The sequence below is a fragment of the Solanum dulcamara genome, chromosome 2 (assembly GCF_947179165.1).
Source record: "Solanum dulcamara chromosome 2, daSolDulc1.2, whole genome shotgun sequence".
Taxonomy (NCBI): Eukaryota; Viridiplantae; Streptophyta; class Magnoliopsida; order Solanales; family Solanaceae; genus Solanum; species Solanum dulcamara.
In genome coordinates, this window is record NC_077238.1 from 68874413 (window position 1) to 68889259 (window position 14847).

At 35.0% G+C, this 14847-nt stretch overlaps 1 protein-coding gene across 1 annotated transcript; it reads left to right on the forward strand.

Annotated features, from left to right (window-relative positions):
- Positions 1–12430: 12430 nt before the first annotated feature.
- LOC129876525 (acidic endochitinase-like) lies at positions 12431–14190 on the forward strand. Its single transcript, XM_055951982.1, has 2 exons — positions 12431–12841; positions 13546–14190. Exons 1-2 carry the CDS (start codon positions 12494–12496, stop codon positions 14074–14076), a joined length of 879 nt encoding a protein of 292 aa, XP_055807957.1. The 5' UTR covers positions 12431–12493; the 3' UTR covers positions 14077–14190.
- The last annotated feature ends 657 nt before the right edge of the window (positions 14191–14847 follow it).

Genomic DNA, 14847 nt, shown 5'->3' on the forward strand with positions numbered 1-14847 from the left:
AAATTGTTGATAGAGGCTTCATAGACTAGAGTATGGGAATGTTGGATTGTTCTTTTGAGTAGTTCTATTAAAGTTGTTGTTGATTGATAGTTGTTTGGCCTTCGGCCCTAAATTATGAATAGTATTCCTGTGATTGAGTCTTCCACAGAGAGAATGTGATTGAATAAAAGTATGACTGGACCAGGTGGTTCGCTTGAAGGTCAGAAATGGCTTTCAAGTGCCGGCCACGTCTAGGGTACCCTCCCGGGGCGTGACACTATATGCATACGAACAATGAATCGAATCTTAGCTTAAAATTTTTGGGGTGTTACAATAACATGAAAAGCAAATGTAGAAAGCTAGATATCATTTTGAAGCCAAGTAGCTCCCTAAAGCTTCCGAAAGGCACTACCATAGACAGTGAATCATTGGGCCTACTAGCACTAGAATATGCATCAAAAGATGCAATAAGTGTAATATGAATAATGCATCTCATAAGACATCATAGGCCAACCAATCATGAGTTAGATAGTTATATCATTAAAAGAATAAAATATATCCTAGCTAAGTCAAATACCTCAAATCCACATATTTACAAGAAATAGAGAGAAGATAACTAGCCAGAATCATCTGAAAACTAAATACAATGACATCAATTTAAGACAACAAAATAAGATAAGTGCAAGGCAATTCAATGTGATAATACGTAATGTAATAGACAACGATCCTACTAGTATGTACCTGCTTCTACTGAAGGCATGCTAGGAGAAGAATCCATGAGCGGGACATGTGAGGTCCATGTACCTGTTAGGAAACGAACTTGTACACAATTGAAATGACGACATATAGTTGAAAATTACCTCAGCATTATAACAATATCAATACTCAAAATCAACCTTGGGCTTCCATCACCCTGTTATATCCATCATATCATATTCACGATCCATTACAAATAAATATGTATGAATGATCACAATATAATAAGAATGTTCAATTGCAATACGAATAAGTATATCTCTTTAAGAAAAAATAGAGCTTTTGACCATTAACTCCTTAGAATAAGAAAATTATTTTCAACAAGTGCCCTTAGACTACTAACCCAACAAAATAAGCATATTGCATGCCCTTAGGATATGGTCTTATCAAGGTATGGTATAATGCATGAATTAGAGTGATGTAACGGCAAAATAAAAATTCAAGTCATATAATGTTATCAGCTAAGTCTCAACCTAAATTTCACAATATAAGTCATTCTTTTCAAAATCAAAATATTCAATATGCCCAATCAATAATATATTTGATACAATAAATTATCCATCAAGCAAAGTCTAAGAGAGAAAGTCATAATCTGCTTCGCGAGTGTCAAGCAAACGTGCCACAAAACCTCAGAAAATTGCATTTCCTTTTGAACAACCTCAAAATGCTCTCTATCTACTAAAATTATACACTTTATTAATATATGAATCTATCAAAAATGAGTTAAAAGCTAACTCTCCAAGGTCAAATCTGAAAATTGACTTCAAAATTGATTTACCCATTACATAAAAAGCTTATGCTCCAAGAATCTGAAAAAGTCGAGCACTAACCGAACTTCAAATTAACAAAAATTAATTTAAGAACTTAGGGAAAACCCCCTTAAAATTTCCAACATCAAAAAGTGAATTAAATCATAAAATAATTGATAGATTAAAGGAAAAATACAAATTATAGGGTGAAATTCTTGCCCGTGTGATTAAATCTCAAAACCCTTTCAGAAATATGTCAAAATCGAGGTTCATAAATCCAAAATCAAGTTAGAAAGTGATTATACCATTTTGGAAAAATATTTAAGTCATTGTCAGGGCCTTCTTCGTGAATATGGAGTCTACTTGCGATTGTGAGGCTTTGAACGGATCCCCTGCTACATGAATGGGACCCTTAATCGCGAATCATTTTTCATGAATGCGAGACCACCACCGCGATCGCAGAGACTAGTTTAGTTTACAACATGAGATTGGGACCCCTCCGCAATCATGATGAACAAAAGTGCTAGAACCAAAAATAACAAAGCCAAACTCAACCAAAATCTCGAAGTGGACCTCAAAAATCATTCGAAACTTTCTAAACATAAATCAATTGTGCAAATTGATCTTAAAAGATGTTACTGTTCGAATTGTCAAATCACCGATCTGATGTCATCTAGACCAAATATTGACCATGGTCAAATCAAACTTTCTGGAAAGCAATAAATCAACTCAATGATCTAAATCACTTTAGAGCGCCTTAGAATTCATACAAAACCTCTAACGAAAATATAAATCACCCTCCAAACATGGTGAAATCATCAAAACTCAATTATGATCTTGTTAACCCAATTTTGCTCATCTCGACTAGTCACAAATAGTAAGAGAGCTATGGGAAGATCAAACACGAAAATTATTAAAAATCACAAAAACGATCATAAAGGTGGTTATAGAATTATCATTATTTAAATTTGTTCATATAATTTTGATACCATATGGTTTTCATTATGCTAGTTTATTACTGGATATTGTTGTTCACCACATGCGAAGAGTGGTAGGCCTGTGTAGGAAAGCATCATAGAGAGGAAAGAAAGTTCAGATGGTGAAATGGTCAGGGAGGACTAGGCCATTTAATAGAAATAGAATGGAAATTTAACGAATAAGATCATTTCACACTTGTTATTTAATGAAGAGACTTAGACCATCTAACGGATACAAGAACTAGGTTCTTGTATTAGTGACGATACGATAGAACAATAAAGACACAACACATATTTATTGTAAAAAACCTTCTTGCTCAAGGGAAGAAAAATCACAACCTACAGCTCGTAGGATTTTCAACAAACTTCATTAACCTCAAAGAGTGGTTTTAGATTACAACTCAATAATCAAAAGAACTAACTCTAGTAACTCAACTCTCGATGATTAATTATAATTGCTAACTAAACTCTCCCAAGAAGTCAAACCCACTTCTTATTACAAACCTCACTTTCAACCTTAGAGAATTATCACTTAATAACAACCCTAAGTAGAAATTCAAACATACAAACTTTCAAAAAGAAAACCTAACTCTAGTTCTGCTTCCTTTGGTTATTTTTTTCTACGGATGCTTCTTTGCTCTTATTGACAAAAACTAGATTTCAAATTGGCAAAAGCCGCCTCTTTTTGTGAACGATCTTTTTATTTTATAACCTTTGTATGAAGATATAGTTGAGTCCTACAAGAAAAGTAAATATTCAGCTTATTACTTTTCGTTATAAGAGTTTCATTGTGATATCCTTCCTTATTTTCGAGTTTTTTTATTTTAATAAGAATTTGTACAGTTCCCGCGTCTTCATACTTTATACTCTATTAAGTGAACCTAATTCACATTTTTCATTATCAAAACCTAATTGAATATTGCAATGTTATCCATTTCCCCCTTTTTGATGATAACAAAACTTATACCACCTGCACAACCTGCACACATACACAATACCAATCCAAAACACTTCCTTCTTTTGAATTCTCAAAAAGAAAAGTGAGTGAAAATGCATAGAATAATGTGAGCAAACTAACTCGGAGCTACGAATGGCAACATGATCATCGTGGAGAAACATAGAGCATTCACAATCTAAGGATATTATCCATCCAAACAATAGGAGAAGGTAAAATAATGGCATAAATTATCAAAACTTAACAAAACTAGGTTAGCATAACATTTAAGCCCAAAAGGGCACCATCATAGACTTTACAAAGAAAAACAACAAAAGCACAAATCAAAATTCACCAGAAAGAGACTAGGAACATGTTCATATATTGGGGAAAGTAGGGGAGCAAGTCTAAAGGGAAGGAATGGAGGAGGACAGGGAGATAGCTAGGAGAAGGAGCAGTTTGTCCACGTGAGCGTTGTTCTCTTCTTGCTTCCTAATCAGATGATCCTTCAAGGCAGCCACTTCTCCTCATGCCACAACAATATCAGCCCTCAGGTAATCCACCTCAGCCTGTAGCACATTATTCTCGTCTCGTGTAGCATTGAGGAAAGCCATCAAATGGGCAACTAGGCCAACTACCCTTGGACTAGGTGAAGGAGTGGGATTAGCTATGGGAAGGTAATCATATTCGGTAAAAGTGTTCCTATTAATCATACCTTTCTTGGTAACCCGACGTCCTTCTTATAAGGGTACATTAAAGTCCTAAAACACTATTGTGAGCAAGTTCCCATTAGCCAATTGATGGGGACCAGGCTTAGGATCAACTACTCAAGCCATATGTTTAATCATGAGAGCCAGCCAATTTATCTATTCCTCCTTCCATGTCCCTAAATGTAGCCTCATACATATTTTCCCCTCAAGAAACTATCCTCTTATGCACTATCTCAAATGATATCTTATGAAAGGGTTACATCTCTCCTTTCATCACTTTTCTGGGTTGTACAATGACCCTTGAGTGAACTTGGAGGTGAGTAAACAGTTTCCATCCTTAGTCCACATATATTCAGCAAGTCCAACTGTAGGAACTTGCAAGATTTCCCCCAACCTACAGCAATCAAACACAATCTCTCATGAATTATAGAACTGACCACACTATCATCTAGAACTACCAATTTGTATAGAATTCAACAACTTCAGACTCATGAACCACCAAATAGGTATCTACAAAGAGATGCCCCTAATCTTGAAAACTCAATTGATTGATCAAATGTTGAACCATTGATAATTCCTTGACCTATGGATCAATAATCCTACCTCGAAGAACCACTTTAGAACCAAAGTACAGCTCCTACTACATGGTAAGAAACTTCTCCAGATTTTTGTTAGGTTTAGCACTATAGGGGGTAGAATAGAAGGGTACAGACTCTGAAAACTCATCATTGCTCGACTCGAGAATAAAAAGGGGAGAGAAAGGATTTATTGGAGACTTACCCTAAATCTATGATTGTTTTCAACTGGACTTAGCAGCCTCATCAATGGAAGCCTTCCTTTAATTGTGAGTAAAGGTAGTGTAAGGGCGGACCTTTTTTACAACAATATGCTTCTTAGGCCTCTCTTAGGAGCGGTGCGATGAAGCTGGTTTAGGGGAAGTCATTATTGGAGGTGGAAGGGGGATAATAAAGTGAAGGACATGGTGTGCTAGTATAGTCGGAGTATGTCCAACTAACTAAGAAAGAATAAGGAAGAGTATCAGTGGGTGGAGAGAGATAGGAAGGAAGGGTTGGGTTTTTAGTGGGTGGGGTCGATGGTGATGGAGTTAAGGGCTCAGTTTAGGCATAAAGTGGGAGAGAAGAATGACAGGTTTAAAAGATGGGGGAGTGCGGTAGAGAGACCGATGGAGTGCCCATTGGAGACTTAGGGTGCACCAAAGGGACTGGTAGAGTGATGAAACTTAAGGTGATCTTCCCCCTTAGTATATGCTATTTGTAATTCCCTCGAGATGATATACAGTCCTTGTCATTGGAGCATTAACAAAGGCTTAAGAAGGTGGAGGTTTTATGGAGGAGTTATAGATGGAGGACAGTGGATTTCTATGGATGTAGTTAGGGTTTGGTGATAGAGGAGGATAGATATGAAATAACAAATTTGAAGGTGTTTGGAGTTGATGTGGGAGACAGTTGTGGTTGTATAGGAATTAACAGGGTGATTTGATGTGTAATGATGGGTTTCTAAAGAGTGATTAAAGGGAGGGATAATGGTCAAATCTCGAGATTAGCTAGTTAGACATTAATACTCAAATAGGAAATATGAATTTCCCGCCCACATGAGGTAAAGAAAGTGAGGTACAAGTGGATAGACCAGGTTCTTTGGGTGTGATTCTGTTGAACATATGAGACATGTATTCATGAAGTACTGCAAAAATTAAGACCATGAGGAAAAGTGCATACTTGTTTAGTGAAGGACCTAGTTCTTGATTATTCTTTTTCCGCCTTGTTAAGGGTAATATCATTAGACTTGAATAGCATAGTTTCTCTAGAATTAAGTGTGTACCTGGTATAGTACAAAAATGAGTTAGTGTGTCAGATCATGCTTGTAATAATATATCACTTTTTATTATTTGATCCATCAAGAGAGAAAGAGAGAGAGGGATTCATATGTTATTGGTAAATAAAACCAAGTGTCAGTCGGTTCTTCTCAAATTGTTCTATTTCCCTAGTACTTTGGTAAAGATATCAGCCACCTGATCCTCATTTTTACAGAATATTATAACTATGAGTCCCTTCTTTATATTGTCTAGAAAGAAGTGATGACGTACATCAATGTGTTTGGTCCTTTTGTGTTAGACTGGTTCTTATCTATGTTGACAACACTTATATTATCATATCTTATTGGTATGCATCCTATAATAATTTCAAAATCCAAGAGTTGTTGTTTGATCCATAGAAGCTGGGCACAGTATAAAGCAGTAGCAACATACTTAACTTTAGTAGTAGATAGGGCAACTGAGTTTTGTTTTCTCCTATCCCATGACAGCAGACATGGTCTGAGAAAATGAGTCATTCCAGATGTACTCTTTCTGTCTATAAGATATCCTACATAGTCCATATCGGCAAAACCGACTAGATTGAAAGAATCTCGCATTGGGTACCATAGGATCATATTTTGAGTTCCTTACCAAAAACTTTTCTTGACTATCTTCATATGAAATTCCTTGGGGGATGATTGAAAATATGCACACAGCCCTACACTAAATACAATATCTGGTATATTGGCTGTGAGGTATAACAAGGATTCGATTTCCTCTGTACTTTGTGTCACCTAAAGAAGAACTCTATCGAGTTTGGTAGTGGTTGATATAGGTGTTTCATGCACTTTAGCATCATGTATGTGAAACTTCTGTAATAGTTCCTTGATATACTTCTATTGATAGATTGAAGTTCCTGACGATGACTATACCTTACTCCACTCAAACTGATTCAACTCCTCTTGTATAGCAGTGATGTAATCCACATCTAGAAGTGCTTCTTTGATATTCTTGGGTTCTATCATTAATAGGCATGTAGAGAAAGCACACAAGTTTCACAGTTTGGATATGGTCTAGATTCTTGTATCAAAGAGGTTTAGCAAGTTCTGTATGGAATGAGAGCTTTTGTGCTTCCGATTGTTTATCTGACAGCTTTCACATCTGTGACCGGAAGAGGAGGACCAGGTTCAGCGGGAGCATTGTCTGCAACTAGAAAAGTATTCTTATTGTGCTCTTTTGGTTCATCATTCAATTTTGGAGTTTCGACATTATTGTTTAGAGGATCAATTTTTCCGTTTCCAAAATCATCAACATCATTTTTCAGGTGATTCATCATTCCTATCTAATAAAGATTATTTTGTACTTCTTTCTCGAACAAGTGATTAGCTTCATCAAATATAACATGTGCACTTTCTTCTACATATTTGGTTCTTTTATTGAAACCTTTATATGTTTTACTTTGAGAAGAGTAGCCAAGAAAAATTTCCCCATTACTTTTGGCATCGAATTTTCCTAGTGCATTCTTGCTACTGTTATGTACATAACATAAACATCCAAAGGCTTTCAGATGAGCTAGGTTAGATTTTTTGGCTTTTAGTAATTCATAGGGTGTTCTAATTAGCACAGATCGGATTATGCATCTATTTTTTAGGTAACAAGCAGTGTTTATTGCTTCAGTCCAGAACCCTTGGGAAGACAACTGGCAGTCAACATAGTTCTTGCCATGTTTTCCAAGGATCGATTCTTTCACTCAACTATAGTATTTTGTTGTGGTGTATGTGGTGCTGAAAAGTTATGATCTACACCATTTTCAGCAAAGAATCCTAAGAACTTATAGTTTTCAAATTCTGTTTCATGATAAGATCTAATGCTTATTAATTCATATTTTAGTTTCTTTTGAATCAGTTTCACAAAAATGACAAATAAATCATGCATCTCATCTTTTGTGCTTAGGAAAAAAGTCCATGTGAACCTGGTATATCATTAATAATAACAAACACATACCTTTTACCCCCTCGACTTTGAACTCGCATTAGACCACATAATTCCATGTGCATCAGTTCCAAAGGTTTCTTTAGTTTTAAAGATCTTATGTGTTTTCCTTGTGCACAAGCTCCAAAGACTTAATTTTCATTGAATCGTCCAATTTGCAGACCTCTCACTAGATATTTTGATATTTGTTTGCTTATTGTTGAGAATTTTGCATGTCATAATTATTTGTGCCACAGAAGTGAGTTATCATAAACTTCACTTAGACAGTCAAGCATAGGTGTCTCAAGGTCAATAATATCAATCTTGTATACATTCTTATGCCTTTTCCCATGAGGATAATTTTCTTTGAATTTGCACTAGTAACCTGACATGCAATTGACGTGAAGAGGAAATTGTTCAAGGACTAAGAGATCCCTTTCCTTCATACTTCATATAAATCAATCTAAAACCATTTCCTCTTTCACATATTTGTGATATGCTTCATAGGTTATGTTGTAGTCCTTCAATGTAGTACATATTGTCAATTGCCTATCAGTGAGGGTCCCACTTTGGAAATTTCCATGATTTCTCATTTCTTTCCATTTCCAAAAGCAAACTTCCGCCATGAAAACCAATCAGTAAAATGAAGTTACCTTTGTTACCAGTCATGTGTCTTGGATACGCACTATCCAGATATCATTATTTTCGTCTTTCTCCTACCACTTCCTGCACAAGCATTCAAATTTAGTTTTGGGTACCCAGATCCACTTGAATTCATGTTTGTGAGTGAAAGGATGAATCAGGTTCCTCTTAGCCCAATTGGGTAAGAGCTTATATTTGTGAATGAGTTTTCTGATTCATGTTCCATAAAAGGCATTCTTTACATAGATTAGATTGTTTTTAAAGCCATGTGCTTCTTTTTTCACATGTGGCTTTGATGCCCATTGTCACCACAGTGAGTGCATGGCATATCTTGATAGTTTTCACCTATTTTTGAAGAATTATGCTTAAAACATATTTCATGCCTAGTTAAGAAGTGACCTTTTGGATATTGTAAAGCATTATGGAGGACTTTGTCCATCTCATATTGAGCTCTAATTCCATTTTAGTCTTTTTCAGTTCCTCAAGAAGGGCCTCATTCCTTTTAGTTATGGATTGCAGGTCACTTTGCAAAAGAAAAATTGTCTAATTTGCATTTCAAGCCTTTTATAGTTTCCTCTCGAGCTAAGTGCACATTATTTAATGTACTTTTCTCTTTCCTAGAGGATTTTAGAACATTTATTTTTTCTTGAAGAGTCTTATTCAAGGCTTCTAGAGTCTCAGTCTTTGTACTCAAGGATGCATAATCATCCAACATCTGTTCATTTGCAACACATGTTGAATGGTATGCATCTATGAGAACAGAAGATAAAGATTTTAGTTTCATTTGGAAGGATGAAGATTTTATTTGATTTGATGAAAACTTACCTTGGACTACTTGTTGTCTTCTTCATCCTCTTCTGAATCTGTTCCAGCCATTAGTGCCAAGATTGTGTATTGTGTTTGTTGATACTCTGTGATTGCCACTAGTGCTAAGAATTTGTACCTCACTTCCCCTTCCATTGCTAGCAATGATTGGTTTTCAGTTTCCATCCCATTAGACTCTTAACGAAAAATTTTCCATCGCAGTATAAACTTTATTCACAGTCAAATCAACCTCTTAATTGGTCATTCTTCGATTTGTAGGAATGTACTAATCATTCCTGACTTCTTTGTTTTTTCAAGGTTATTCTTCTTGTATTTCAAAGCCCACAAAGGATAGAATTTGATGAAATGGTCAGGACTTCCACACATGTGGCATAATTAATCTCTCATATCTTTGTTAGTGGTTCTCTGAGGTTGTGGTCTTTGACTTGTTTGTCCTTTTCTCAACATTCTTTGAAACCTTTTCGTCATTAGTGAAATATTCTCATCCTCAAAGTCATCCTTCTCAGTTGCTTTGAGGATCAGGTTCTTCTCTTTCCTCTTGCCTCCTATTTCCTTCTTGGTTCTTCTTAAGTTCATAGCCCAACAGGTTTCCAATGAGCTCATCCATTATTGTGATATCCAAGTCACGTGCCTCAGTGATTGCTTCTACCTTGCTGTCCCATGATTTAGGAAGAACACTCAAGAGTTTCCTGATAGTTTTTCCAATTGGAATCACTTCTCCTAGGGAATAGATTTCATTGATTATAGCAGTGAACATATTATGCATATCTTGAATTATTTCTCTTTCCATCATTCTGAACAATTCGTACTATCAATTCATATTATTGATCTTGGATTTCTTAACTTGATTAGTTCTCTCATGATCAATTTGTAAGGTATCCCAGATTGCTTTTGTATCCTGACAAGCAGAGATTCTATTGTACTCATCTGGATCTATTCCACAGATTGGAATCTTCTTAGCCTTTGCGTTGTTTGGAATAGCCAATTTGTCTTTCGTATTCTATTCCTTTCTGTCCTTTGGTACATGCGTTATTCCATCTGTTCTGATCTTCATGGGAATAGTAGGTCTATCGAGAATAACACTCTAGAGATCTAGACTCTCTCCTATCAGGTGATCCATCATCCTATTTTTTAACCACCTATAGTACTTCCCATTGAACAATGGGGGTCTTGTCTATGACGCTCCTTCTTGTTATGTAGGTGGTGCAGCCATTGGTCCTTTTCAAGAGTTGAATCTGAGTGAAAAGGCCTGCTCTGATACCAATTGAAGAGACTTAGACCACCTAACGGATACAAGAACTAGGTTCTTGTATTAATGACGATGTGATAGAATCGTAAAAACACAACACAGATTTATTGTGGAAAACCTCCTTACTCAAGAGAAAAAAAACCACAATCTACACTTCATAGGATTTCCAACAAACTTCACCAACTCTAAAGAGAGGTTTTAGATTACAACTCAATAATCAAAGGGACTAGCTCTAGTACCTCAACTCTCAACGATTAACTATAATCGCTAACTAAAATCTCCCAAGAAATCAAACTACTTCTTGTTACAATCCTCAGTTTCTACCTTAGAGAATTATCACTTAATAACAACCCTAAGTAGAAATTCAAACATACAAACATTCATAAAGAAAATCTAACTCTAGTTCTTCTTTCTTCGGTTATTTTGCTCTACGAATGCTGCTCTGCTCTTGCTTGACGAAAACTCGATTTTAGATTTGCAAAAGCCGCTAACTACTTATCCTTATAGGAGTCTCATTGTGTTGTCCTTCCTAATTTCCGAATTTTTGATTTTAATAAGGATTATAGCTCCCGTGTCTTCATACTTTATCCTCCAGCAAGTGAACCTGGTTCACATTTATCACTATCAAAATCTGCCTGAATATTACCATGTCATCATTTAATATTTATCCTCGTTTAAGTATTTTTTATAAGAGTAGAAGGACGTGACATAACTAGCTTAATATTATGTTGGGACGGGGCATAACATTGAACAAGTGCATGGCATGACTTTGAACAAGTTATTCTTCGGAATAAATTAATTATGCCCCTCCCCGGCAAAAGTTAAATATCGTCCCTCCAAAGTAGCTCAAATTCTAAGAAATTGGAAGGCTTTTTCTCATAATGGAGGCCAGTAATAGTTTTTATCGGGTCTATATAGTGAAGACACATGACTTTTAGTTCATTCGATGACAAACAAAAAATTGACCTCAAGTCAACTGATTTCTCTGTCCCAACTAATATTGACCTCAAGTCAACTAATTTCTCCGTTCCAACTAATATGACTTATTTTTTTTAATTAATAAAAAGATAATTTTGATAAAATAATTTATAATTACATAATATTTGTGACTTATTTTAGATTATAAATTTTAAAAAAAATTCTTTCTTAAATTTCGTATCACATCAAACTATATCACATAAATTTGGGAGAAAAAAAATAGTTAATGAGCAATGTTCATAAGTCAACCCAGAAGACTAAAAACAGTAAAAGCACCATGTTAATTTCCACGAAATCGCAAGTTACATAGGACAATAACAAAAATGATCCCTTATTTTTCATAGTAGGTTCAAAATAGTATCTTAAGCATCAATCAATTTTGGTTCTTTAAGTTTGTCAAAGTGAGTATTTTTGGTTTTCCATCAATTATTTGCCAAACTATGATTCTTAAGTTTAATCAGAATGGAGAAACACTAGGAATTTCCATCGAATTTCCAGAAACCACAACATAATAAACTGTATCAGACACAAAAACTTGGTAATACAGTTGCACATCAAAAAGTTACAATAAACTCTTGAAATGGGCCAAAAATAATATAAACTATGAAATCTAAACTTTCAAATTTGAGTTCCTGCTGAAATTTTTTTATTCTTACAGTTTCGATTAAATTTATCAATCAAAGTATGATAAATATTTGATAGAGTATTCACTTTTGACAGACATAAAGAACCAAAACTGCTCAGCTGATACTTAAAAGGATTATTTTAAACATAGTACCAAAGATAAGGGACCATTACTGTCATTTTCCCACACCACCTCCTACTATAAATAATATGTATGCAACTCAACTTTGATATAACCTATCCAATTATTTAGAGTGTTAGCACAAAAAAAGAGATTTTTAAAGTTATGGGTGTGAAACATGGTTTACTTTTCTCAACATTAGTGCTACTTCTTCTAGCACTTAAACTAGAAGCAGGGGGAATTGCTATTTATTGGGGCCAAAATGGGAATGAAGGTACCTTAGCTAGTACTTGTGCGTCAAGTAACTATGCAATTGTGAATATTGCATTCCTTGTAACTTTTGGGAATGGGCAGAGTCCAGTGTTGAACTTGGCTGGTCATTGTAATCCTAGTGTTGGTGGATGCACTAGCTTGAGCAATGACATTAGAGCATGCCAAAGCAGAGGAATTAAAGTTATGCTCTCACTTGGTGGTGGTGTTGGAAGTTATTCCCTTTCTTCTGCTGATGATGCTCTAGGTAAGCTTTTTATTAGTACCATAGAGTTCATTAGTTCAGTCTTTATATTGATTATTCCCCTTTTTTATTACCTTATACTAATTGAATCTTTTCTTATTTTGTTTATTAACCATATGGTGTTAGAAATAACTAGCTCAACTAAATATACAGGCAGAGCCAAGATTTAATATTTATGGATAGATACTTTAGTCCTTTTTAGCTATTGAATTCTAAAGTAAACAAATTTCCAAAAACAAATCAGAGTGTTTGAACCAGAATTATTGAGTTTTACCGAATTCACTACTAGAAACAAAGGTTTTCCTGACTGCAAATCAGTGGGAAATTTGTGCTATGAACAAGATTTTTCCATTTATTTACTACCGAATCATCTCATTGGGAAAATCAAGTATGTGGAAAAGATATTCTCATTAACCTAGTGGGAAACTTTATAATTTTTCCATATAAAAACATTACTATTTTTTCTTTTCTAACTGATTCAATCGAAATATTTGTAGAAATAACTAACGAACATTTTTAAGTTGGAAATTTCAATAAAAATAGTGATTTTTCAGTACGTGTCAAGAAAAAAATCTTTCTTTCGTGAACTCCCTGTCCAATCAAATACCATTATATAAAATGAAAAAAGGAAGAACTTGTCCCATATGCAGACACTAAACTTTTTGTAACCAATTTCGAGCTAATTATGTGTCAAATACCTTGCAGAAATGTAGCAAATTATTTATGGAACAATTATCTTGGAGGTCAATCAACTTCACGTCCACTAGGTGATGCAATTCTCGATGGAGTTGATTTCGATATAGAAAAAGGGACCACACAACACTGGGATGAACTAGCAAGAGCTCTCTCAGGATTTAGCCAACAAAGGAAAGTATACTTAAGTGCAGCTCCACAATGTCCATTCCCAGATTCATTTTTAAATGGGGCACTCTCCACTGGCCTATTTGATTATGTTTGGGTTCAATTCTACAATAACCCCCCGTGTCAATACTCTGGTGGGAGCGCGGTAAATCTCAAAAATTATTGGAATAAATGGACCACGATTCAAGCTGGAAAGATTTTTCTAGGATTGCCGGCAGCTCCAGGAGCTGCTGGAAGTGGTTTTATACCATCTAATGTACTTGTTTCTCAGGTTTTACCAGCAATTAGAGGTTCACCAAAGTATGGGGGTGTTATGCTTTGGTCTAAATTTTTTGATAATGGTTATAGCTCTGCTATAAAGCCTAGCGTCTGAGATATATGCCCATATAGTTAGCTATCTTGTATTAATTCATGTCATGAATAATGTTATGTTCACATAACTCATAAAGTATATTGAGTAATGAGGCTTGCTAAGTTCTTGTTGTAATTTGTGTATTCAATTTACAAGATTGTGTTATTGAGTTTTTATAGAAAGGATTCTTATACACTAACTTAAATAGTTTGGGAAGATTACAAGTCATTGCGCCGTGGGAGTAGAGTGACCTTTGTGGCGAACAAGACGAGGCTGAGATGATTTAGATATGTAAATGTTGGAAAAATGCGGACTAATACGAAAACATATATGCTCAAAATAATAGAAATAAAATAAAAAAATAATGACACCAACAATTTACGTGGAAATCCTTTTAAATAAAGGAAAAATCACGGGCCAAGAGGAGCAACCGATATCACTATAGGAAGGAATTTTACACTGAATAGTTACGAGTACAATACTCAAAGTGACCACAACGCACTCAAAAGCATTAACACTCTTTTGATTTTCCTTCTTACTAAAAATATCGCTCACAACTCTATTTTTCTTCACAGACTTTTTTCTTATAGTCTGTGGAACACTTTACTTTGCTCTCTTTTTTTCTCTCTCTATCTTGGTGTGTCTAACAAATGAGCAAGAGTGTCCTATTTATAGGTAAAATTTATTCCCTTTGGTGTCATTGATGACATCAATTAGAAAACAAAATTCAAAGTTAGGTTTCTTGCTAGGAAAAATTGTGAGATTTGATTGTTGAGATTTTTCAACTACCAA